Source organism: Eretmochelys imbricata, chromosome 25 (genome assembly GCF_965152235.1).
Source record: "Eretmochelys imbricata isolate rEreImb1 chromosome 25, rEreImb1.hap1, whole genome shotgun sequence".
NCBI lineage: Eukaryota > Metazoa > Chordata > Testudines > Cheloniidae > Eretmochelys > Eretmochelys imbricata.
The window spans coordinates 11,288,823-11,315,039 of NC_135596.1; the positions used below are offsets into that span (position 1 = coordinate 11,288,823).

Genomic DNA, 26,217 nt, shown 5'->3' on the forward strand with positions numbered 1-26,217 from the left:
TCCATAAAGGAATCCAGTTTAATCCTGTGTCAGTCAGCTACCTTGGCAAATGCTCCCCGCCAGTGAGGTTTGCTGGGCTTCCAAGCCAAGCGGTGGCAGTTCAAGTAATTGTGGGTTATTTAAGACACGGAATGTATAGAAATAGAGGCGTATCCCTTTAAATAGTTTGTAGGCCCTCCAGGGGCGCTCACCGTGTTCTGTGTTGCAGAAGCTGCCAGAGCTTCTATTTTTTTTGCGGGGGGTGGGGGGGTACATTTAGTAAACAAAGTTATTTGGGACCCAACAACGTACTGCGGGGAACAAACCCAGACAGGCGGAGGGAATGGATAACAATCCCCACAGCTCCAACGCCTACGATCATTGCTAACAGGACCCAGGAGCATGTAGCAAGAGGGAGGGGAGGCCTTTAAACACACCTGCAGGACTTGCTAGCTGGACGGTCGCTGTCTCGCTTGACATCACGGGGGACTGGACTGAGCGTGAATCAAGAGCAGGAGCCAGGCTCCGAAGACAGGGTCTGGGAGATGCTCAGCTTGTCCAAGGCTCAGGCAAAGAGAGCGACACGGCACACACGGATCAGCAGGCTGCGTTAGTGGGAAAGGATTGGCCCTGACTGGCTAAGCACGAAGCATGGGGAAAAGCCGGCAGAGGCGGGGGAAGAGGAACACCTCCCTGTGCCCGTGACTATTGCATGGAGATCCAGCCCCATAAGGCTCCTTCCGGCCCCGTTTTCAGCCCTCCCTGGTATCATTAAGGCCGTGTTTTGATCAGCAGGGCTCTCACTCCCACCCCTGGAGGAGCTGGGCTCTGCTTGATGCCCCACTCCTCTGCCTGGTGGGGTAAGAGTCCACCGAGATGGCCTTATCACCCTCCCTCATTCGTACACCTGCCCTGGGAGCGGAGGTCTCTCTCCAGAGGCCGTTAGGGCGTCACTGGGCTGAGTGCGCCCGCAGGGTGATCTCCATTAGGCTGGAGGTCTCCAGATCCCTCCACAACCAGGGTCCTCAGGAGCGGAAATGCCCCCAAGGAAGCTGGCCCTCCATCTGGCTGTTGGCCGCATTGCCAGCATGACCCATCCAGGGGCTCACAGGATGGGCTTTGGGAGCAGATCCTCAAGCCAGGCTCACGGCTGGGACCAGAGCTCTCTGGGCTCTGAGGGGTAGGTTGGGACCAGGGAGCACTAGATCTTGGTGGTGCGCCACTGGGATATGCCCAGACAATCACTGTGGAATACTCCACCTTGCTTTGGCGTCTTGCCTGAGTTTGGTCTGGGGTGGTCACGTCTCCACGGAGGATGGTCTGGAGGGGCTGACTGTATTTTTCCCCGGCGCTGGAGGCCTCTGCTGGCCAGGTGCTTTCCAGGAAGGACTTGCACATTATCATCTCCTCCTGCTGGCCACAGATGACTCCCGAGACCCCATGGAACGGAAAGTCGGGATACCCCGCTCTCTGCTTTTTGCTCGGCTCCACTGGGAAGTTCCCCAAATCCTGCAAGGGTGAGGAGGTTACATGGAGAGCTGAACGAATTATGGATTTTTTTGGTTTACGGGCAGATGCCCCCCGCCCTTCAAAGAAAGTAAATGGTTTGGTTTGAATTGAAACTGAATAATTTGGGGGTTTTGTCACTGAAATAAACACATTCATTTTGGGTTGAACTAAAATGTTCTGTTTGACTCTGATGAATTTCGCCCCCCCCCCAAGTTTTTTGGGGCAGGTCATTTTGGGGTATTTTTCACCCACCTTTTAAAAAAAAAAAAAGGGTACCAACATTTCAAAAGAAAAATGCCGTTTGGAAACAAGAAGCCAAAACATTTCATTTCAAAATGGCCAAACTGTTTTGACTTTTTCAATTCCACTACTGCCTCCCGCACTCCCGCTTCATTTTGTTTTTCCGGCCAAAACTATTTGCCGAATTCAACTGAAATTCACTCGTCATTTCGCTGCCTCCCAAATGCATTTTTTCCGTGACTTTACTATCTGCCAGAAACATGCCCCCTAGCTCGAGTAATGCGCACAGCCGCTGGTGACCTATGACTGCGACAGCCAGCGGGCAAATTACATGTGTCCCTCCCATCCCCCCCATAACATGATGGTGCCAGCCAATGGTTCACAAAGGAAGGGCCCAGGGAATGGGTGGCTGGCAAGCAGCTGAACTTGGCGCATCCCTGCAGAGAAAACCCACCAGGTGCCCGTGGCTGAAGAAAAACGGAGACCCGCACCTTTAAGACCTTGCAGGGGCAGGAGACATATTGCTACGTTTAAGGGACTTAACGCAGTGAGAGAGCAGTGGTGGGGCAGTCAGACAATGGGCATCGTGCCTGGAAGCTCAGCACTGAGAGATGTCAAGTCATTGGGGAAGGGTGTTTTCTTGTCCTGTGGGGAGGGTGGCTCGGTGTGACAGGGGACCTGGCAGAGACTCGGAGATCTCCCAGCCTGGGTAGCCTCTTTCCCTTCCACTCCCGCCTTCTCTCTGTGCTCCTTGGAGACATGACCTCCAGATCTTACGGCACTGGGAAAACAGCCTGGGGGGGCCGGGGGAGGGAGAAGCTTACAGTCTGCTCCTCGTACATTTGCCAGAGACGGCGACCAATTCCCAGAATAGGGCGCAGGAAACCCTCAGGCAGGCGGAGCCAGCTATTAGCACTCCTCACATTGACCATTTTCAGTTATTAGCAACATTTGTCTGGGGACAGAGCCCAACCCCCTGGCTTTCAAGTTCAAGGGATCTGAATATTAGCACCTGCCTGGCCACTTCCTGACACTATTTTTTGTTAGTTGCAGCCCTGCAGGCCCCCAGCACCCAGCTCCCTGTGGAAAGCCCCAACCGCAGGCAGGCTTGTGGGGCTGCAGCCAGGGAAGGAAGCACTGGAATGTGCACCAGACCCTGGTGCCAGACCAGGGTGCAGCCTGGAGAGCACAGGGGAGGTACCATGCAGCCCTATGGCCTCCCCGTGCCCCGGCTCCCTGGGGAAAAGCCTGGCATCCAGCGGTAAACCCTCTCCTTGCTGCTGTACGGCATCGCAACTCCCCAGGACTGCCCCACACTGCAGGGGCCTTCCTCTTACTGGCAACTTTTGGTTAATTAGCAACTTCCTGCAGAGCAGAGAGGAGCAGAGAGGCAGCGAACTGAACAGCACCCACCACATCTCTGCAGAAAAACGTGTACTCACCAGCCACAGCTTCTGTGGCAGCCAGCTGGCCAGGTGACTTTTAGCGGGGTCAGGGACGTGCGGCCACAGGCAACCCTGTATTCTGTGGAGGACAACACCCTGCATTGGTACGGAGATGACCACGTCGAGGAGGGAAAGGCCTCTCTACATTCTTGTGACTAGCATGGTCTCCCCAGGGATTGGAGGCTCCATTAGCTAGGGCCCTGACACTGGATCCAGAGGTACCAGACTAGGGGGCTGGTCCAGCACTCACTGAAATCAACGACAGGCTTGAGTGGGCTTTGGAGCAGGCCCTCTGAGCTTTGCTGATTATGTCTGCATTGCCTAGGGATGCCTCCCGAAGTCCTGTCCCAGGATGCACCAGGCTCAGGGTGAAGGATTCTGGGAACGGACTCTCTTTGGCTGCTCCAAAGCTCTGGCAAGAGTCCTGAAGGGAACGCTAAGATCACAGGAACACTAAATGTTTTAAAGGGAAAGATGAAGGCCCTTTTGTAGATAGGAAAATAACGATGAGAGCCCACATTCCTATCGGAGCACTTCCCATCCCAGAGGGCTCGGCAAACTCTGCACAGGGATTCTTGCACCCACCACGGAGTTGCAGATCCCGGGGCTTGGCAACCTGCCCTGAGGGGACGAATCCTGCCCTGGCTGGGGGATGGACGGGGTGGGACCTCGTAGGTCTCTTCCAGCTCTGACTTCTAGGATTCTGCGAGTCCCCGCTAGGGGAACGTGGCAGCTTTTTAACAGCACCCGGCACCCCTATCCTGCCACTCAGGACAAGGAGTGGAGGGGAACGTTGTGTCCACCTAGAACTTCAGGAACAATTAAGGAGGTGGAAGGGCACGTAGGACACCAGGGCTAAAATCTCCTTGGCAGGAAGTGCCACGAGATCGTTCATGGCCAAAAGCCCTCCGCGGGTGGAGTGTAAGTTCTCAGCTACAGGACGGATCCTGTGGCAGCACAGCATTCCCTCGCACAGGGATCAGCAACCTTTGGCTCGTGGCATGCCAGGGAAAGTCCCTGGCGGGCTGGCCCAGTTTGTTTACCTGCTGCATCTGCAGGTTCGGCCAATCGCAGCTCCCACTGGCTGCGGTTCGCCGTTCCAGGCCACTGGGGGCTGCTGAAAGTGGCGGCCAGCATCTCCCTCGGCCCGCGCCGCTTCCCGCAGCCACGTGCCAAAGGTTGCCGACCCCTGCCCTAGCACCATGCTGGGGTACGGGGCTTAGTGCCGTCTCAGCATGAAGAGGATCCTCCGCTGAGTTACCTACCACCCTCCCCAGCCCCACGCTGACTCAGCAACGTGGTAGAGGGCACTCACTTCTCGAACGCCACTTCCTTGCAGCATAGTACCTGGCTGTTCCTTGGTGGTCCCCCAACCAAGCACTAACCAGGCCTGACCCTCCTTAGCTTACAGGATACAACGGGAGGGTTGGGGGAGGGAAATCACCCTCACCCACAGACACTCAGAAGGGTGGCCGGATGGGACTCACAAACATACGTACAGGGGGTGCTTGAGGACGCAGGCCAGAGCAGCCGTGATGAGCAGGACAACTAGCCCCATGCACAAGGAGGACAGCAACAGTTCAACCTTCCCATTGTCTGTAAAGAAAGCAGGGAAAAGCTTTAGGTGTAAAGCCACTGGGGACCAACGAGCAAGAGCCCTTGGGAGCCTGCATTGCAGCCCCCCCCACGGTGCATGAGCTGACATGCTAGGGGTTTGCCCAGGGACAGCACAAAGCCCAAGACCAACGGCAGTCCACAGGGACTGTCTCCCATTCTCTGCTGCCCCGCATGATCCTTTCCACCCATGCAAGGTGGGTGTAAGACGTGAACATTCTGGCTGGGGACACTTGGCGGCCGCGGGGACACAGGCCTTGTGAATGTACCTGATGCAAAATGGAGTGACCAATCTCAAGCCTTAGGAAGCCTGGAAACTCTAGCTTATGGGGAGGAGGTCCGGGGGAGATGCTCACCCCAAGGGGGAGAGGACCAGTACGGGGATGGAAACAGGAGCAATGGGATGGAGCTGGGCAAAGGGGAAAATGTAGGCAGAAGTGCAGAATCGAGAGCGATCCAGCAAAGGAATCATCTGCCCCAGGGAAGCGGTGGAAGCCCCATAGCTTGGTTGGAGCAGATGCTGGTAGGAATCCATCCTACCTTGGCCAAGGGACAAGCTACATGTGCCCAAGCAGGTCTCTGCCACCTCATTTCAGTGCCTGCTGACCCCTCCCAGCACCCCCAGTCTAGGGCATAGCACCCGGTTCTCCACTTTCCTCACCAAAGCTGCTGGTACGGATAGAGAGGACAGAGCCCTGGGTGCTTCCCCCGTTGGTGCTGACGGAGATGCCCACCCTCACCACGGAGTCGGGAGCCAGGCCCACGATGAGATAGCGACGGACGGAGCCGTTCACCACCACGGCTGTAAGACAGGAGATGCCGCTGCTCAGTCCCAGCTGGTGAGCCCAGGCCCAGCCAGCATGGGTCACAAAGCCGGTTGGTGCCTTACCCTGGGCGTCTTTCCCCTGCTCCTCGTACGAGATGGTGTAGTTCCGGATGAAGCCGCCTTGCTCCTCCAGTGGGACCTCCTCCCACTGCACCTCCACCTGGGATGGCCAGACCCGGGTGGGATGCAGAGTTGGGGCACGGAATGGAGCTGCAACCACATAGGGGGTGGCGAGGAAAGGGTTAACCAGCCCCATCCCAGGCACCCAAAGCCGAGATCCCCTCTCCCTTCATTCCCAGCTGTGGTATTTCAGGCTTTTCATCAGCAGGATCTCAAAGCCTGCCACAAATATTAACTCTTTCCATCCCCTCCCCACAACTCCATTAATGCCCATTTTACAGATGGGGAAATGGAGGCATAGAGCAACTATGTGACTTGTCCAAGGCCATGCAGCAGGTCAGTAGCAGAACTGGGAATAGAGCCCAAGAGTCCCACCCTAATCACTAGACACCGCTCCCTCCTCCTTGCAGGAATGAGGGGTTCCAGACTTACAGAAACCAACTCCATGTCTCCTAGGAGCTCCCCAAACCATCCTCTGGCTGCAGGGAGGGAGGGGAAGATATGAGCTCAGCAGGAGACACAAGACTAATGCTTCCCCAGTGGCCCCTGCACCTTTTCCCACATCACTGGCTGGAGTGCTGCTGGGTTTCTCTTAGGGGTGGAAGGGATCTGGCCGCGTCTGCCCCGAACACTCAGCACCTACCCATCTGCTTTGAGTAAGCACTTGTAGAGCCTGCAGCCCGGACGGCTCCATCGCTCAGGGCAAAGATTGTCAGGCTGTAGAGATACCCCGGCTCAATTGCCTCTGCGGGGACATGACAACGACAAGCGATGGTGAAACCTCCTGTCTCTTCCACATCATAGCCCCAGGGGACGTGCACCCCAGAGCATAGCCTCCCTGCTTCCCGCTTCAGTCCCCCGTGGGGTGGGAGGCTGCAGGAGAGCTTTGGGGCAAAGTGGGTCCAAACAAACGAATGGACATTTCTCTAAGCTGGAGCACATCTGACAAGAAGACTCAGTCCACATGCTTCAGGGTATCCACTGATCACCATACTGGATCAGGAAGGAATCCACCCCCCGCCCCATGCCTATGAAGCTGTCAGCATCACCTATTGTTGGACTTGCCTGTTCCCCGCTGGTAATTCCTATACTCCTGCCTTGCCTGGCTATCCAACCTCACACCCAGCCTGGGGGACGTGGGCTGACGACAGGGTTTGAACTTGGGACCTGCAGTAGTACTAAAAGCCTGAGGCCGTAACACCGGAGCGAGAGGAGTAACTCTGCGAGCTAGGAGCAGGAGTGGGTTCTTCTCCTCATCTGTTACTAGAGGAGGACAAAGACCCGCCTCTCACTGGCTCGGTGCTGCGGGCATTGACAGTGCTCTGCAGGGGCTTATTCATGACACTACCTCTGATGTGAAGTCCTAGCTAGGAATGTGGAGGAGGGTCCTGCCTCTGTTTCCCTCTCTCCCTCCCCCTGCTCTGTCACTTCTGGAATCACTCCCCCACCCGCCAGTCACCTGCCAGGACCACCCTGCTGATGTTCGCCGGCTCATAGCGCCAGCTGCTGCTCTGCCCCCGGTTCTCCGACGCCCGGCCCCACTCGACGACATAGGCCACTGCAGCAAAGCCAGGGGGATCCCACCGCAGAAGGAGGCTGCAGTCGCTCGCCGGAGAGACCAGGACGGGCAGCCGCGGCACTGAAAGGAACACACGGATAGCGGAGAGGGAGGCATGCCCAGGGCTGGGCTTCAGGTGCTCACGTTTCTGTGGGGGGAAGGACCGTTTGCCTGTCTCCCCCCAGACCCGGTGCTGAAGGGGAACTCAGGTCAGGTGGTGCAATGTCCCCCCCGGTGGTCCCTCTGCCTGGGCGGGGAGAGATGGAGCCGACAGGGTCCCTGGGGGCTCCCAAGCATCCGTTGCGCTGAGGGCCCCGCGCTGTCCACACGTGCTCCAAGAGGGCAGTGCACTAGTGGGGCTCCCCATTGTATCAGCCCCTGCCGGGGGTGCAGCTGAGACTTCCCCAGTCGGAGTCCCATTATGGGCTTCACCTCCCCTCCCCATGGGAGCCCAACGCCCCAGGGCTCCTGGCCCATCTGGTTGGGAGCCGCCCCCACATAGTGATAAGTGCCTGACCCCCCTCACCCCGCCAGGCACAGAACCCCTCCCACATTCCCCTGCAGGACGAGCTCAACGGCACAACCAAGGGCCGGGCCGGCCACCACCCCACCCTGCTGAACGCTGCCTCGGGAGCGAGACCCAGGCCTGGAGCGCAGAGATCAGGCTGGGCCTCACCTGCTGGGGCCTGCCCCGCCGGGATCGACAGCTTGGTCGCGGGGGACTGGCCCACTGAGTTGCTGGCGGTGAGGAAGAAGGTGTGTTCCTCAGAGGCCGGCAGCTCCAGTGCGCACTGCAGGGAGAGGGTGAGGCATGCCACGACAGCCGGCTGCCCAATTCGCTGCCAGCGGAGGGTGTAGGTCAGGATCCTGCCGTTGGCTTCCTTTGGCTGCAGGGGCTGGGAGGGAAAAAGCCGCATCAGGCCGAGCCTCACGGCGGTGCAGGAGTTAGGTGGATGGCTGAGCTCTCCTGCTAGGACTGGACTGAAGGAAGGACGCAGTAGAACTGACTGAGAAATGACTTTCCCCATGAAACACGTTTTCATTAAATAACCCTCTTGCTTCTCAGAGTCTCCATGAAAAGCCGCCATTATTATTTTTTTGGACAAAAATGGAAATTTTATCAAGACAAACCCTTTTTTCTGGAGAGAACAAACAAACCAGTCCCAAACAAACCACTCTGATGTTTAATTTCCTAGCAGCTCCAACACCATTGCAAACAGGAAATCATCACCAAGTGGGTGTGTTTCTAGTGGGGTCCTGCAGGGATCGGTCCTTGGCCCGATGCTCTTTAAACACTTTTGTCGATGACCTGGACAAGAACATAAAATCATCACTGATGAAGTTTGCAGCTGACTATAAGACTGGGGGAGTGGTCAATAATGAAGAGGGCAGATCACTGACATTGAGCAATCTAGATAGGTTGGTAAGCAGGACGCAAGCAAACAATATGCGTTTTAATACGGCTACATGTAAATGTCTACACCTAGGAACAAAGGATGTCGGCCCAACTTACAACAGGCTCTATCTCACGGAGCAGGGACTCTGAAAGAGATTTAGAGATCATGGCCGATAACCGACTGAACCTGCGCTCCCGGTTGATGCTGTGCCCAGAAGGGCTAATGAGACCCTTGGACGCATAACAGGGGAACCTAGAACAGGAGCAGAGAGTCAGATTTACCTCTACTGGCACTGGTGTGACTGCTCCAGGAACAGTGTGTCCAGTTCCAGAATCCACAACTGAAGAAGGATAATGATAAATCCAAGCGGGTTCAGCAAAGAACCACAAGAATGATTAAAGGATTAGAAAACCCGCCTGATAGCGACTGAGCTCCTTGAGTCTATCTAGTTAGCTTAACGAAGAGAAGGTGAAGGGGTGACTTGACCACAGGCTATAAATATCTACACGCGGAACAGATATTTGACGAGCCCATTATCAGTCTCGCAGACACAAGTGTAACCAGATCCAATGGCTCCAAGTTGAAACTGGACAGATTCAGACTGAACATAAGGTGTAAATTTTTAACAATGAGGTTAATTAAGCACTGGAACAATTACCAAGGGTCATGGGGCATTCTCCATCAGTAACAATTTTTAAATCAAAGGTGGATTTTTTTTTTAAAAAAAAATGGGCTCTAGTTCAAACAGGAATTATTTGGGGGCAGTTCTGTGGCCTGGGCCATGCAGGAGGTCAGACTAGGTGATCACAACGGTCCCTGCTGCCCTTGGAATCTAAGCATCGGATACACAGAAAACACAGGAGAGAAAGAACAGGTGAGTGTTAAAGAGAGAGAACCAGAAAGTGTGAGTGAAAGAATGTGAGCAAGTTCAGGAGAGAACAAGGGACCAAGACAGGCCAACAGAAAGCGTGATTGAGGAGGAGATGGAAAGTCCGAGTGACTCAGAGAGAGAATCAGCTATGCTGATGTCCCTGTTCCTATGGAGCAGTCTGCATCAGGGCAATGGCCCCTCTCAGTACGTCTACACTGCCCACTAAGCCCACAGTCTGACTCAGGTTTGAGCCCAAGCTCCCCTCTGTTCACACACAAAATCAGTCTAACTTGAGTCCACAAGCAACTCAGGATCTGGGTCCTAGAACCCTGCTGGGGACAGGTTGGGTGAGAGCACAAGTTCTGCTGTCACTCAGGTTCAAGCCCTGTCATTTTGCAGTGTGGACACACCACTCAACCCACTGACCTGAGTCAGAAGGGCTGCGTAGTGGAGCGTGGACAGGTTAAGCACAGCTGTGAGACCTGGATCCAGTAACCGTAAAGCCAGGTTTACAACGCAGCGTGGACACTGAAGCCCACATGCTTGGGTGATAGAGAGATGCAGGCTTAGTGTGCAGTGTCGACACCCCCGCAGTTACACACCATGCTGCTTCAGTACTGTGTCACCAATGTGCCTGTTCGCATAATGCTTGAAGAGAAAGGAGATATCCACGCATCCAGGCTGGGGCTACTGCTGGTGGAGAAATAGCTGCTGAAACTTTTTTCCTCCAGTCGGAAAATGTCAATTTGTTGAAAACGAAACTTTTCAGTGGGATGGTTCAACGAACCCTTCAGTCAAAACCAGAAAGAGAGAGAGAATGCAAGTGACTAGTCAATGGACTGGTTGTTCGGGCTTCCACTAGGGGCAGGGAGAGTTGCCCTATGAGCCGTCTCTAGGTAACAAGTGCCTGGTCCCCCTCACCAATGGGGTTGTTGGGTGCCCACTCCAGAATAGCTAACTGATTAGGGCCCTCAGCTGGGAGGTGTGACCCACATCCTAACTCAGGCAGAGCAGGGGCTATCGTGGGTGGGGGTCTCTCTTGAAAAGTTTCAAAAGGTCGTGGCTTACTCCTGATGTGAAATGAAAACAAACTTCAAACCCTCAAATTTTTTTTGTTTTACCAAAAACCGGAATTCTTGTTTTCCACCCAGCCCTAGCTGGGACACAAACCCACATACAGCCCAGCTCCTAAATCCTTTCCCAACCCTTCCCAGGCAAACAAGTAACGATCTGGGAATGTAAAGGCCAAATGTGCCCTGGATCATCCAATCTCTCTTGGGGCTGGCCTGATCGTATTTGCAGAACTTTGTCTATCCCTTGAGGCTTGTCCCTGGTTCCGATGCTACTCATGTCTGGCATGAATAGCTCATGCCGGCATGAATCAGGAGCAGCTCTGCTTAAAATCAGAGTGAAACAAGTGAGAGGAGAAGTCAGGCCCATTGATGTCAATATGGCTTTGCCAGCAGAATTAAGCCTTAGACCGAGCCCTAAAAGCTGGGGATTCTCAGTCAGGGACCCTCCGGCAGATGGTTCTTGTTAATTGTACTTCTTGTTCTTTTTTTTTTGATCATTAACTGCTGCAGGGGCAACCACAAGGAGTCAGGCCTGGAGTCACCCATGACATGTGCAATGCAGGACTATAACCCAACTCTTTATCGCAACCCCTTCCCAGGTGGTGTGTCTGCGCTGGATCCTTGCTTGGCCCCTTACCTTCCACATCAGAATGATCTCATTCCTCTCGTCAGAGTTGGACGTGGCTATTCGTCTCCAAAGAGCCGGCCCTCTGGATGGGGCTAGGAGGTGGCCGTGGGCAGGCAAGGGCAATGCGGGAGATGCAAAGGAGAGAAAATGAAGTCATTGAGAGAGGGTCCTGCAGGGAGGGAGCTGATAGCAGAGGTGTGACACACTCTATACATAGAGTGTGAATATAATGTAACTAAAATATGCTTCATGCAAAAGGTCTCTTGTAAGGTATCATTACAAAGTTTATAATCTACTGAGTGTGGTCATCCTATTTGTATAAATGTATCACTCTTGTATCTGAAACTAGAAATATGAAATATAACTCTGAGGACCTACTGTAGTTATGCAAAGTGTGGGTCTTTCATGGTGGTTTGGAATCTTGCTGGCTCCCATCAGCCAGGACAATTGACTGTGGATGGCTTGGTTAGCAGACAGGCCTTCCTGTGCATCAGGCTGGGAGGAATGAAGGCTTGGGGTCTCACAGTGACCTGTGATCATGTCACCTGAACTGGAACCCATCTTTAACCTGGTGCTTTTCCACTGAGAAGGAGGGGTGGGAACCCAGAGGGACAAAGGATTCCTGCCTTATGCAAAAGAGATATCAGTGGGTGGAACAGAACAAGGGGGGAGCCCTCATGAGGAATCCCCTCGCTACCACCTGAGATGGAACAAGGACTGTACCAGGGGAAAGGATGGTGCCCAGACTAGGAATGCGTCCAGGCTGTAAAGAAACTTATTGAAACATCTCTGAGGGTGAGATTTTATCTGTATTCAGTCTGTTACTACTTGGAACCACTTAAATCCTACTTTCTGTACTTAATACAAATCACTTTTTACTTATTAATTAACCCAGAGTATGTATTAATACTTGGGGTGGGGGGCAAACAGCTGTACATATCTCTCTGTCAGTGTTATAGATGGTGAACAATTTATGAGTTTACCTTGTATAAGCTTTATACAGGGTAAAACAGATTTATTTGGGGTTTGGACCCCATTGGAAGTTGGGCATCTGAGTGTTAAAGATGGGAACACTTCTGTAAGCGGCTTTCAGTTAAGCCTACGGCTGTTCGGGGATGTGGTTCAGACCTGGGTCTGGGTTTGCAGCAGGCTAGCGGGTCTGGCTCAAGCCAGGCAGGGTGCTGGAGTCCTAAGCTGGCAGGGCAGGAAAGCAGGAGCAGAAGCAGTCTTGGCACATCAGGTGGCAGCTCCCAGGGGGTTTCTGTGATCCAGCCCCTCACAAGAGGGTGTCGATTGCTCTGTGCCGCTACCTGGGGGAGACTGTACCAGACCCACCGCTGCTACTCTCACAGCCATCAGCGCCAGAGGAGTTTGTTTAACCCTTCGTGGTGAATATCATTTGTATTACAGGAGCGCTTAGCTTGGACCTGCACAGCCCCACAGAGACACACACTCCCTGCCTTGAGGAGCGGACGGTCGATGGCACCCACAGGGTGGTGGGAAGAGGGGCAACATACAAACTGGGAGAGATTGGGGTCACAGCAGGCAGATGGCACAATCAGGGTTACTCACATTTATGCACGTGCACAGGGGACGAGGAGGAGGCCCATGGGAGAGACCTCAGGGCAGAGTGGGGCTGCTGCTCCTGAAATTTGGGTCTGAGGTGGGTGTGGTGGATGGTCCTGCCATCCCGTTCTGTCTCCCTCCCTGTCCATGCTTCCCCAGCTCATGGCCGGTCTATGGAGACAGGAGGGAGGAGGAGGACAGGACCTGCTATGGCAGGGTGGGCAGCAGCCTTGGGGTGAAGGCAGGAGGGGGCTGGACAGGTGAGCATGGCTCCCTACCCGCAGGCAGAGTCTTCACAAATCTCTCGTGGCTCCAGGTGCTCCAGGAGGGGTCCCCGTCGCTCCAGCGGGAGGCGTCGCTCTGGTATAGCGCTCGCACCTGGATGGAGTAGTTGGTGAATGGCGAGACGCCACAGATGTCCTTCGACGCGGGCACGTCCTCCGCGCCTATAACATTCACCTTCATGGGGGGCGGGACGGGGTCCCTTTTAGCTCTTGTCTTGGCAGCTCGCCCCGATTCTGCCTTAAAGCACCGATTTGCTTAGCTGAGCGGGCGGCTCAGGGGCTCTCCACCTCAGCTCAAACCAGCTAGAGGCTCTTCAAGCTGGGCTCTCTCCTCCCCAGTAACCCCAGCCAAGGGGCATGACAGGGGACTGCTTCCCCCTGACACAGGAACCGGGTTCAGCAGAAACCAGCTCTGTTCTCACAGGACACTTGAGAGAAGCTGACCTGAGCCAATGTGATGGCCGCCATCCTGTCTGACACATTGGGGGACTGAACCAGGGACCTCCAAAGCTAAATGGAGGAGCTGCTATAGCTTGAGCTAAAGAGTCAAGCCTCCCTAAGCAGGCCTGTAACAGGCTCATCCCTCTGTGGGTCAGCCATGGGGCTGGGATTTGTGAAACAAGCACCAGTGAGTTACACTAGCCCCCACAGTTTAAGCAGGAGGTGGCGAAATGCAGGGGTATTTCAGCGAGGGTCTCCTTGCCTTTGGAACTTGCCTCCCCTCTCTTGATCTCTCCGAGCCCAGACTTACTGAGCCTGAGACTTCTGGGCCAGCCCCTTTGCTGGTGTACGTTAGCCTTGCTCCGCTGCTGATGGAGAGCAGGGGATGAGCCAGGTTTCTTCTGGGTGGGGAGAGCTGAGCAGAAGGTGTGGGGGGTGGGGGGGGGACCTTCACTAGGGGTACGGGGTAGAACTAAAGAGGTCACGTTTTGGCCATTGGGCCAACTGCTTCAAGCATATGGATCTGTTCTCAGGAAGTGTCACACGCGTGCCCAAGAGCTCTGGGCCAGGTGCACAGATTAGATGGACGAACAGATAACTGCGTAACTGCGTGGTTAGGATGGAGAGAGAGACGGCAAAGCCAGCCAGCATCCCTAACACCCTCCACATCCCCAGAAGGGGGGCGGGGGGGGATACACCTATGAAGCAGGTATCAGTCCTGTTACTAACTCCTCCCACCAACAGCCACCCACCTGCGTCCAGGATGCCCCGTCCACCTCACGGTACCGGATCTCATACCGCGCGTCCGTCACACGCAGCAGCTCCTCGTTGGGCTGTCGCCACGCCATGTGGAAGCAGTCGCTCCTGTCCGCCGTGGCACTGACCTCGGGCGGGCTCAGCTTCACTGGGAAAGGAAAGCCACAAGCGTGGGCAGCATTTCTGCATGCCCCTCCTGCAACGCCCAGAGACAAGCAGCCTCACTCAGCCCCCTCTCAGAAGCACAGAGCAGGAGGCAAGAGGCCTAGGGGCACATGGAGAGTCAGAGGAAGAGCCAGGACTAGCTCCCAGATCTTCTGAAGGAGAGCCCAGTGCGAGCCACCAGGCCACGTCGCAGGGAAGGTCAGTCTCGTGATACCTCCAGCTCAGCCCGGAAATCCACCTGGGCAAAGCTGGGCGAGCTCAGTTTGGCTGGCCCGACGAGCTTGGAACCCAGTCGGACCTGAGAACGCCCCCACCTGTGGTCCTGGTCCAGCAGACACACCTGCCCAGGCTCGGTTTATGTCAGTGCCACTGTTCCCCTCCCCTGGCGAGCGGGTCTTACCAACGCTCATCCCATGCAGGCACTTGTCTGTGGCGCTGGCCTGGCCCAGCAGATTCACGGCCGTTAGCCTGACTTGGAAAGAGGCAAAGAGGTTCTCCACAGGGATGGTGCAGGAACGGCTCTCCCGGCTGGAGACGCACGTCCCGGCGTCTCTGAACTTCCAGAGGCAGCGGCCTGCTTCTCTGAGAGGGAGAGAGCCCAGGTTAGCAGCTGCCGGGTCTAGGAACATGAGTGGCGGAGATCAAACCCCACCCTCGCACCTGCCAGCATTGGACAGCTCTAAGCGGGGACAACAGGGGGAGGAGGGAGAAAATCAATTGCTACATCTATAGGGACAGTCCCTTTTAATTGTCAGGTGTTGGGATGTCAATCCTCTCCCGCTCCCGCCCCTGCCCCCTCACGCTTACAGCCAGGTGGAGAACTCACTCGGTGACGTGGAGGGTGTAGGTGGTTGGAAGGTAGGTCTCTGGCCCGGGGTCCCAGTAGCAGGTGATGTTCCCGCCCCAGAAGCTGACGCAATGTTTCACCTGCAGATTTGTTGGTGGGACTTCAGAACGAGAAGAGAAACAGCCAATAGAACCAGAGTTCAGTGCTGGAGGGGACGGTGCTGACTGCAGGGTGCTGATCCCAGAGCACCCTCAGAGCTGGGCGCAAACTGGATTTTCCGTTTCATGGGAAGCTCCGTGGCTTCCATTCCCGCCCCATCCCAAAACAGAATAAAAACAAAGCAAAACTTGACACCTCTAATGAAATCCCAGAAAAAGCGAGTTTTGGGTCGATCAAAACATTTCACTCTGATTTCAACTTAAATGTAACACTGAAAACTTGAAACTCAGCGTGGTTTTGAGATGACAAATTGAAACATCACATCCTGAAGAGGCACCGGAACAGAGCATTCCTCTCCCCCACCCTCGACATTGCCCCGGAACATTTTGCTTTTGACGACTCATCAGCGGAAAAAACGTTTGGATGGAAAAAATCCAACCAGCCCAGCCCACAACTGCAGCACGATCCAATGGGCTTGGCAGGGGCTCAGTGCCCCCTCCCTCCCACTGCCCCCAATGGGAGCCGAGCACCCTCCGGGCTTTCCAGGATGGGCCCCTACCCAGTCCTCGTGAATGTCAAGCCTAGTGCACCTCCTCCCCTAGCCAGGGAGGTAAGGGAACTGCACCCACCTCCAGCCTGGTATTCAGCCATACCCAGCAGGCGCAGATTGCTCCGGTGAGACAGGTAACAGCTCAGCTCCCCACGGGGCCGCTCTGCCCGGAGAACGGTGACCACAGTGACCGTGCCGTTTCCCACAATGCTCTGGTTCAGTGGCAGCTGCCTAGTCTCTCCATTCAGTCTCCAGACAATATCGCCCGGGTGGGCCTGGCCGATCTGCAGGCAGCTGGGGTTGAGGGTGCAGGAGGCCCTCAACGGGGTGCCAAGACAGGCCACTGTGGGGTGCAGGCTTAGCATGCCACAGCTGGGCTGCGGTGTAGGGACTCTGCTGCCAGGGCCAGGCCTCGGGCTGTTCGCTCCTAGGGAGAGACGCAGAACAGCTCAAAAGGGGGGAGCTGGGGTCTCTCTCATGCAGACGCACTTTGTCTGGGGGTCCTCTGACCCCGAGGAGCCAGAATGTGCCTGTCTTGGGCTTTGTTCTTGGCTAAGTTTAGCCTCCTCCCCGTTTCTAGGATGCTGAACCTGCAGTGGCTGGCTGCCTGGAGCCCCAAAACAGTGGGGATATGCTCAGTGCTTGCCCTGACCAATGCAATCACCACCCCTTATTAAACCTAAAACCAGATAAGCCAGTCGGTTTCCCCGATTACCATAGTTGAGTTAAGCTAGGACCAAAACTGTACTGGGACAGGAGGTGAAACTGACAGGGTATATTCTGCTCCCTGCAACAGGTTTCCAGCATAGGGAATAGGTGCCACAGTTTCCCCCCTCTTTAAAGTTCACATTATAAAATACTCATCTCTAGGACTGCCCACTGAAACCGTCCTCCCTGCTGATCTGAAACAGTCTGTTCACTGCTCAGAAGCTGACGGTCTGCAAGTGTCAAAAGCTTGTTTCCAATCAGTGATTTTTTACCTTGTTCTTCGAAAACTTCCTTGAAATCACATTGCAAAACATTTCAATAAAATGGCATTTCCGAGTGAAAACTGCTCCACTGAGAAGTATCCAGCCAACTCTATTAAACAGTGTGGACAGAGCAGAAGTTACTAGATGCAGAACCCGCTTGTGGGCACTAGGTGGGGTCAGGGGGAAGAATCCAGAGAGGCCTCAATAAGCTTTTTTTGTGAATTTGCTTCATTGAGGCTCTCATTAAATCCTAGCAGCTGCTTACTCCAACCAAAGTACAAGGACCTGCTTTGAGAATCCACCACTTTCAAGAGGGCATTTGTCCAAATGGAGGCAGTTTATGGCCTCAACCTTCTTCTTTCTGAGGGGCCCCCTGCCCCGACATGCTATAAAAACTCCACAGCTCCCCTGTGCCACATCTTGTTTTCTGCATATAAAAGCCAGGGCTGGCGTTAAGAGGTAGCAAGCAGGGCAATTGCCCGGGGCCCCAAACCACAGGGGGCACCAAGAAGCTAAGTTTCTCAGGCTTCTGCTTCAGCCCCAGGTGGCAGGGCTCAGGACTTCAACTTTCCGCCCTGGACCCCAGAGAGTCTAACGCTGGTCTTGTTTGGCAGCCCCCCTGAAACCTGCTTGTGGCCCCCAGATCCCTGGTTGAGAACCACTGGCCTAAAAGCTGGTGAAATCATGTCTACACTCTTGCTCAAGAATGCTACATATTTGCTTTGATCATTCTATAGGCGCTGGAACTAGGGGTACTGCTGCCCCCCTGGCTAGAAGCGGTTTCCATCATATGCAGGGTTTACAGTTTGGTTCAATGGCTCTTAGCAGCACCCCCGCTATGGAAATTGTTCCAGCTCCCCTGCACCAAGCATCAGCCACCCATTTACAAGAGCAAAGAGTCAGGCAAATTTGCATCCTGCTTTGCATGCGCCTAGCCTGGGGAAGGCAGAGAGCAGAAGGCTGGACAGAGGACACACGGTCAAGCCTTTAATAACAGTGCTGCCACGGAACTACCAAAACATCTGTCTTGGAGCACGTCACAAAAGGATGCTCAGCAAAGTCCAATATCAAACCGCTAACGCGTGCCACCTTTCCAACCAAGACATTGGATTGTTCCACAGGCTGTCTGGGAGAGGGAGAGGCAGGAGGGGGGTGAATTGAATTGAGGAAAAAGAAACAAGATTGAGGGCCAGATCCCCAGCCAGTGGAACTTGCAGCCATATGTCTAATAGGCGCACTGTGGGGCAGGGGAGGGACAATTTTTTCCCATTTGAGAGGGCCCCCAAAGGGAGCGGCATTGCAACCTGGAGCATGGGGGTCACAGCGCCACTCCGCTTTGGCCTGCCCAGAGGAGCAGACGAGCTGAACCTGAGTGGTGCTGTGACCCAGTTCGCCAAGTTGCAGAGCCCAGAGTGGGGAGCCAGGCTCAGCCCCACAGGACAGGAGTCACCACAGCGGGGTCACCGCGGGGTGGGCTCGCTCTCCAACCCAGCCGGGGCTGAGTGAGGTGCGGACGTGGAGGGTGAAGTGCTGGGATGGGACCACTTGGTGGCGAAGCCCGGGATCTCCCCGACTCATGCGTGTACCACGTGAAAAAAGTTTCCGGGGGCAAACTGGTGTCAATAGCCTGGCTTCACTCAAGTCAGCAGGGCCAGATCCCGAGCGGCTGTAAATGGCACAGCTCTGTTGAAGTCCATGGAGCTAGTCTGTTCACCCCAGCCGACAGTCACCCAGCTCTCTTTTGCGCAGTCGTCCGTTTCACAAGCAACCAGTGTTTGGATGACATGGAGAACCAAGGGGGTGACCACATGCCCTTATTAAAGATCCCAAGCAGGTCATACAAGAATAGAGCATTAACCCAATGCAACCTTAGTTTGCCCCCCTTGCGTGTAATATGATACAGTCTTTAATTAAACAATCATATTTCCCCCCCAGCAGGCCCCAGGATGCAGTGCACAGGATTGTGAAAGAGGCTGTTGTCTGCAGGAGCCGGTCTCATTTGTTGAGGAAGTTGGAAGGTGTGTAGCAGTGAGGGAGAGGCCAGAGAACAGCTCAGCTGTGGCCTGGTCCGAGCTACTGTTATTCTGGAATGCGTCCATTTCTGCCACGACCCCATTCTTTGGCCTACAGCGAATTACGGAGGTGTTTGAGGCTGTGGCTCTGTTAACCAGATGCAAGGGGCTCCCAGTGTCCCCCCACTTCCCTCTTTTGGTTTTTCTCATTTCCCCCAAAATAAACAGAATTCTGCTCATTCTCTGAAACTTTGGAATTGATCAGCTGCGTTGTGGAAAAGTTATTGGGTCACGTCCAAACCGACACAGCAACGTCATCCAGTTGAGTGGACGGGCCTTCCAAGTGTGGCCAATAAAGCGCACACACGGGGGGGCTGAATTAAGGCGGCCTGAATTCTGGTGTTTCCTGATTTCTGTGTGCTTGGCTCTGTAACCTTCATAACACTCCCTGACTGTAGTTTTTTTGAGTGTGTAATAGTACAAAGGGATATAGATGGTGTGTAAAAGCTTCCCTGCCTCTCAAAACAAAACCCTGCCCCCCCCACACAATCCACCCCTGGGGAGCGGATGAGAGAGACAACAAACCCTATTATTGATGTCGCTTACGACATGACTGGAAGGCGCTCAGACTCTGCAGTGATGGGGATGGTGTAAGAATCTAGCTCGAAGAGGAGCTCAGATTAGATGGTCATAATGGTCCCTTCTGGCCTTCAGAGCCTACAAATAGACTATTCCCGCAGCCTGCCAAAGCAATGTAACCCTCAGCCAGACACATCCCCGGCGCCCGAGTGGTTTGGATGCGTTCCCTGGCCCTGATACAACAATGGCGTTCTTTCCTCTCTCTGCACTGTTCACTTCAGCCAATCCGCTCCAGCCTTCAGTAGGGAATCGAGAACAGTGGCAGCTCCCACGGTGTCACGCGGAGAGAAGGCAAAGGGACCGCGCTGCACCTGGCGGCATAAAGGGGCAGAGACAGCCAGCTCCCCTACCCTGTCTCCAGCAAGAGCAGGCGTCAGTGTCCATGACAGCCAGGCTGCCGTCCATCTTCACGGCAGCTGCCTGTGGCTCCCGGCGAGTGCCCGGCCTCTCAAGCGGGTAGGAGAAAGGATTAGCCGGCCGTGTGGGAGTGGGGCTGATCTCAGCATGGAGAGAGGATGCCAGGTCCAGTCGCGCACATCCCTGCTCCTCCGTAGGCCGAGCCTGCCTGGGCGCAGACAGCCGGCTGGATTCAAGGCTCATCATCTCACCTGGATGAGAGAATTTCACAGCAGTGCAGGATGTTCCGTGAGCTCTACGGGGGTAGGATTGGAATGGGAAACAGCCATCAGCAATGAGCAGGGGTAACAGCAACAGACTGGAGACAACCTGCTGCCAGGGATGGGTAGCGATGGGGGTAGGAGCCTGTTCCCCAAAGCGCCACATGACTCCAGAGCGGGATCAGGGACTCACCACAGCCTCTTGCAGAGGTGGAGGAAGCCAGGAACTCCTAGTGCAGGTGGGAACATCCCAAGCACTGACCAGGAACAGGAAGGAGGAGGTTCTGACATGCGCTTTGCCTTTGACATCAAGAGGCTGCAGGGACAAGACAACACGAGGGAAGATTTGCCCTCTGCTGCAAAAAGACCTGCAGGATCTGTAATGAGCACAAATGGTCCAGGCCGTACTTTTACCTCTTGTCTGAGAGAGCCCTCCGGCTGCACAGAGCCTCCTATGGCATCCTCCCAGGGTTCAGTACCAACGCCAAAGAAAAGCACCACCCATGTTTTCTGTGGATATCTCCAGCCCAGCTTAGATTCTTCCAGGCATCTTAGCCCAACCCCAGGGACAGGTTCCCGGGGAGTAACTCTGCCTCAAGGGTTGACTGTTAACCAGAGCCCACGGCTGAAAGCAAACTCCCACACAGCTCCTTCCACTCAGGACTGTGTGTAATCAAAACAGCACAAACATTTCTTCCAAGACTAAAACCTTGCTCGCACGTGAAGAACTTGGAAGACTCTGTAACAGCAGCTCCTGCCCTAACATTATGAAGAAGTCATAAAACAGATCGCATCAGACACTTCAGCATTCATGGGATTTGGAATGAGGCACACTTTTCGTTATACAAGTGAGGTACAAGGGCCACTTGTCTAACTCACAAGGGCACTGTGAGATTGGCCTTGGAAGAGGTAAAGCACTATGGGGCGATATTCACCCTGTGCAGAGGGCCGGCATACGCTCCGTGCATCATCTACGTCCCTCCTGCGGGACTTACGAGGGGCAGAAGCTTGGTGACGGCCATCTGCACAGGATGTGGGCCACCTTCTGCAAGTGACATATGGACTCTCAGCCTGGGTACATCCAAACTAGACCAATTTCCACCCTCTCAGGATTTGCCCCCCTTCTTTCAATGGAGCATGGAACCATGAACTTAAATCTCCTGAAATATTGTGATTGCTTAAACAAATCCCATGCGTTGCTGGGTAGGTGGGAATGGCATTCCTTCCCCCAGGAAACATGTCAATATGGCCTAATGGGGAAGAACTGACTTCTGTGGTAAAGCAGACTTCATTTGCCCACCGTCAGGGCCAATCTGCTGCCATTGGGATGCCACCTCCGGTCCGCATGATAATCCCAGCATATTTTTTCCACAAAAGAAGAAACCTTTCAGCGCTAATCAAAAGCAAATCCCTGTAGAGCCACAGAGCAGGGCTGGCCCTAGGCCAGTAACGTACACAATGTACCTTCTTGTTCAGAAAGACATGGGGGGTGGGGGAGGCTTAAAATATGTAACAAAACAGCAGAATTGGCCAAGAGAAATAACACATCAGCAGCAAAGGGAGGTCCTGGAAATAGCAGTGATCTGTGGAAGAATAGCCATCACATTACTAAAGTATCTTGAGCTAGGAAAAACAAGCTTCACAGGGCTGTCAGTAGGTGTTGGGGCCAGAGGTGACCTGGTCCATCCGGTTCAGCCTCCTCCGTTGCTCCCTGTGTTCAAGATATTTGCGCTCCTCTGAGTATTTCTCAGTCTCCCTGAGCCATGCTTTGGATGCGGGTCTCAGTGACTCCACTCCTGCACTTGGGAAAGGGATGGGGATGCAAAAGATAAGGTGGCCTTAAGCCAGTGGCTCTCAACTTTTCCAGATGACTGTCCCCCTTTCAGGAGCCTGATTTGTCTGGCATACTCCAAGTTTCACCCCACTCAAAAACTACGTGCTTACAAAAATCAGACATAGAAATACAAAAGTGACACAGCACACTGTTACTCTGAAAGATTGCTGACTTTCTCATCTTTACAATATAATTGTAAAATAAATCAGTTGGAATATAAATATTGTACTTACATTTCAGTGTATAGTACATAGAGCTGTATAAACAAGTGATCGTCTGTATGAAATTGTAGTTTGTACTAACTTTGCTAGTGCTTTTTATATACGCTGTTGTAAAACTAGGCAAATGTGTAGATGAGTTGATGGACCCCCGGAAGACCTCTGCGTACTGCCAGGGCACTAGAACCACAACCTTAAGCCACCTTTGCACCTACTGTATCCTTGGGCTTGTTGCTTGGCCGCCGGTGTGAGTTAGAGCAACCTCTGGGCTGCTTTAATTTACACTCTGCTTCCCATGTTCCCCTCCCCCCCACTTGCCTCCTCCCTTCTCTCTTTCTTACCGGACCTGGAGATGCCAAGTGAGAAGATCCAGGACAGCATCAGATTCAGCCACATTCTTGTGAATTACAGCTTTGGTGGAAAACCTTTAAAAAAAAAATAAATGGGGGTCGGGCGGAGAAAGAGGATAAAGGAGACTGGGGGGTCTGATCCTGATCTCCCTTAGCCCAGTGTGAATCAGGAGTAACACCACGGAAGCCAGTTAACTTATCGCCCTTTCACACCAGTGTAAGAGGAGACCTTGGCCCTCAGAAAGCTTCAGACGTATCAGCAAGGCAACAGGTTTCAGCAAGAATTGCCTCCCAGCTCTGGGATAAGCCGGGCTAGAAAGTTACACACAGAAGCAGCTTTAATGCCACGAACCTGTAGGGATCACCCAGATACCATTATGATGGGCATGGTATAAGCCTAAATAAATCCAATAGCCACTTTCTGTCTGCCTCAGTTCTTCCCCTGTAAAATGGGGCTAATCCTCCCTCTCACACACCCTGTGTCTCTCTGGGCTGTTTCGATTGTAAGTGCTTAGGGGCAGGGACTGTCTCTCACTGTGTGTTTGTACAAAGGGGCCCTGATCTTGACTAGGGCCTCTGGGTGCTACCGGAATACATCTAGAGTATACCAGGGATCTCAAACACGCGGCTGTTATTTCCTGTGGCCCGCCAGGCTCCCCTCCCCCTGCTCCCCCTCCCGCCAGCATGCCATGTCCCCGTTCCTCTGCCTACCTGCAGGAGCTTTCCGCCGCCAAACAGCTGTTTGGAGGCACTTAGTGCTTTCCAGGAGGGAGTGGGGAGGAGTGGGGAGCTGTGCGCTCAGAGGAGGAGGCGGAGAAGAGGCAGGGAAGGGGCGGGGATTTGGGGAAGGGGTGGGAAGAGGCAGGGCAGGGGCAGGGCCTCATGGAAGGGGTGAAGTGGAGGCAGGGCCGGGGGCAGAGCGGGGGGGCGGGTTCAGTGATGCGGCCCTCGGGCCAATGTACTAGTCCTCATGTGGCCCTTGTGGTGATTCGAGTTTGAGATCCCTGGAGTATACAGAACTCCTCAGCAGTGGGGAGCGCAGGCCCATGGGATGCTCCTTGCTCACCGTCTCACAGGGTGGGCTTCGGGAAGCAGGGACAGTGATTTCACATCTGCCTCGATCCACCAGCCACATGGAATTGGGTGCCAGCCAAGGAGGCATTTCCATAGTGCTGGGACGGCTCCCCTCAGGCTAACGAAGCCTGGAGCGGGTCTCCTGACACCCTGCACCGTGATGTGCATATGCCTTCAGGATCCCTATTGTAATTAAATGAATCACTAACATCCCCAGCTCAGACAGCAATGGGTTTAAACCTCCCTTCACTGAATAGCAGGCAGCTGCAGAACGTGGCTGGAGTGCTGGAAACACCCTTAGCCTCTTCCAAGCACTGCCCGAGGAGATGAAATGCTGCGGCTGCGTCTCTCCTACTGGCACTGACAGACCAAAGGCTGGACTGAAGCCACCCTTAGCTTAGCAAGCCCCTGGGCGCTTCAGTGCCTTTGGTCTTCCAGCAGCTTGCATGGGGACTAGATCCTACCAAGAGCTGGGACGTCAGAAAACCAGATCTACGCTCGGGATGAGAGCCTCGTCGTTGGGCTTCTGGTCTCTTTGCACTACAAGATCTGCTCACGCGTCTCTTCCCAGAGAGGTATTTGGGGTCGATTCTTTCCCCTCTGCCGGTAATAAAACTCAGTTTCAGACTCCAACAGGAAGCAGAGGAAATGCACTGGCCCTTGGGTGCTAAAGCTGGGGGGGGGGGAGGGAAGGGGATTAAAATCCAAGTCCAAAAGCAAGAGCTCTCCTGCTCCTTGCAGGAATTAAATTCTAATTAGAAGGAAGCTCTGTGAAGATGGGAGATTTGACTGAATGGCAAACTCCAGTTAGTACAGCAAGTTACTAGCTCTTCAATGATTTTAAGAGTGATTACAGAGGAGAGTTTTATGGGCAACTAAGCCCAGACGTCTATTGAAGCTGTAGTCATGATAATAGTTTGCACTCACATGGCTCCTTTCTGCCAAGGGGAGCACTTCAGACACTAATTACAGACTCACTGCCCACCCCCGCACACCCTGGGAACTAGGGAAATATTATTACTCCATTCTTAGACAAGGAAGCGGAAGCCCAGAGTAGGGGGAAGTGACTTGTCCAAGGATGCTTGTTGAGCCAGTGGCAGAGGTAGGAATAAAACCCTAAAGCCCCTGGAGCCCAGCCCCAGCCGCTCCACAGCCCCAGACCACCTTGTATCCCTTCCAGGATGCTTAAGAACATTCGCCAGCCTTTTCAGCCCCACATCAGGCTCCTAAACGCGATTTAGGAACCCAGGGAAAATGGAGACGATTTAAACACAGAGCGAGGGGCTTTCCTTGGGGGACCCAAACCGGAACGTTTCTGCCGTTGTCTGGGGTTCAAAGAGGAAAATTCCAGTGCAGACGAGACCCCAGCTGGCTTCAGTGGGTTTTGAATCAGGCCCCAAGTGAGCAGCCCCAGGGAGGGGGAAGCCCTGGGTTCATTCTGTTTGTCCAGATGACTGCAGGTCACCAGGCCCCTCTGCCGTCCCCTCCGCATCACGCGACGTGACCCAGCCGCTCAGCTCTGCAACAGGCTCACTCACCGGTCCCGAGAGGAGCAGCAACGCCCTGTGCTCTCCCACCCTCCGATGCAGCCAGCGCTCTTACCTCACCCCCACAGCACTGCTCCCGCTCCCTTCCCGCCAGCGAGTCTCCCTAGGGTTGGGCCTGGAAAAGCTCTAACCGCTCCCACAGCCAGCATCCTGCCCCACCTCCTACACCACCACCTGGTGGGTAAAGCTGGGGTTGGAGCAGCTGGTTGCTCCCCCATAGCTAGCACTCCCAGGCCATTCCTTACTGCCCCTCCTTATGGCACCAGAATATCTGCCTCCCCACCTCCACCCAGCCAATGCTCTTGCATCTTTCCCTGCACCAACCTCCCACTGGGGGAAGTTTGATTTTTGAGAAGTGGGATCTCTCCCGTAGCCCATTCCAATGGGATTACCTGCTAGGAACAGTCAGGATCAGTGAGAGGAGGGGTTCTTCCTAAAACCGGTGCTTTCCCATCATTATCCTACAGCATCAGGTACCAAATGCACTTTTCCCTCTGGTTTGCTGCTGGAAATTAAAAGAAATGAGATGCACACGCCATGTAACACGAGAACTGGCTAATCCACGCACATATCATCTTGGCCGGGCCCCAGAGTTAGACATAGACAAGTTAAATGTCAAATGAGCGGCCTCACCGGCCAGACATTACCAGCGAGGGGTGTGCCCTTGCCCCTGTGCAAAGAAACCAGCCCTCAATCGAAGGCTGCTCAGAACCAGCTCGGTAAAGTGCTTTGGGATCCTTTGGAAAGAAAGGCGCTGCACAGATGAGCCTTACACTGGAGACGCAAAGGGACGAATTCAGAGGGGATGGGCAGACAGGTGTCAGTATGGCCAAGCTAGTCCTAGTGCAAGGGACAGCTCATAGCTGATCATTATTTGAATTATACCAGCATCTCAAGGTTCCAGGCCAAGTGCCGAACCCCATTGCACTAGGCACCGTATAGACACAGCTCCTGCCCTGAAGAGTTTATGGTCAAAACAGAAGGCAC

The 26,217-nt window shown here is 54.2% G+C and overlaps 1 protein-coding gene across 1 annotated transcript; it reads right to left on the minus strand.

The window, feature by feature from the left end:
- Positions 1-921: 921 nt before the first annotated feature.
- LOC144280281 (granulocyte colony-stimulating factor receptor-like) lies at positions 922-25,692 on the minus strand. Its single transcript, XM_077842178.1, has 16 exons — positions 25,623-25,692; positions 22,601-22,684; positions 16,048-16,395; positions 15,299-15,419; positions 14,873-15,054; positions 14,304-14,455; positions 13,105-13,285; positions 11,270-11,352; positions 7,968-8,187; positions 7,193-7,372; positions 6,377-6,478; positions 5,677-5,823; positions 5,449-5,589; positions 4,661-4,769; positions 3,171-3,252; positions 922-1,488 (listed from the first exon to the last, which is right to left on the minus strand). Exons 2-16 carry the CDS (start codon positions 22,653-22,655, stop codon positions 922-924), a joined length of 2,670 nt encoding a protein of 889 aa, XP_077698304.1. The 5' UTR covers positions 22,656-22,684; positions 25,623-25,692.
- Positions 25,693-26,217: the final 525 nt, after the last annotated feature.

What these genes read in the sequence shown, in the direction of transcription:
- LOC144280281 (XM_077842178.1), bottom strand. Translation starts at nt 22,655, where the DNA reads ATGTGGCTGAATCTGATGCTGTCCTGGATCTTCTCACTTGGCATCTCC. An exon ending in TGTGAAGACTCTGCCTGCGG is followed by an intron (nt 11,353 to 13,104) that starts GTAGGGAGCCAT and finishes GCCACCTCCTAG; the next exon opens with CCCCATCCAGAGGGCCGGCT. An exon ending in CAGCAGGGTGGTCCTGGCAG is followed by an intron (nt 6,479 to 7,192) that starts GTGACTGGCGGG and finishes ATGTCCCCGCAG; the next exon opens with AGGCAATTGAGCCGGGGTAT.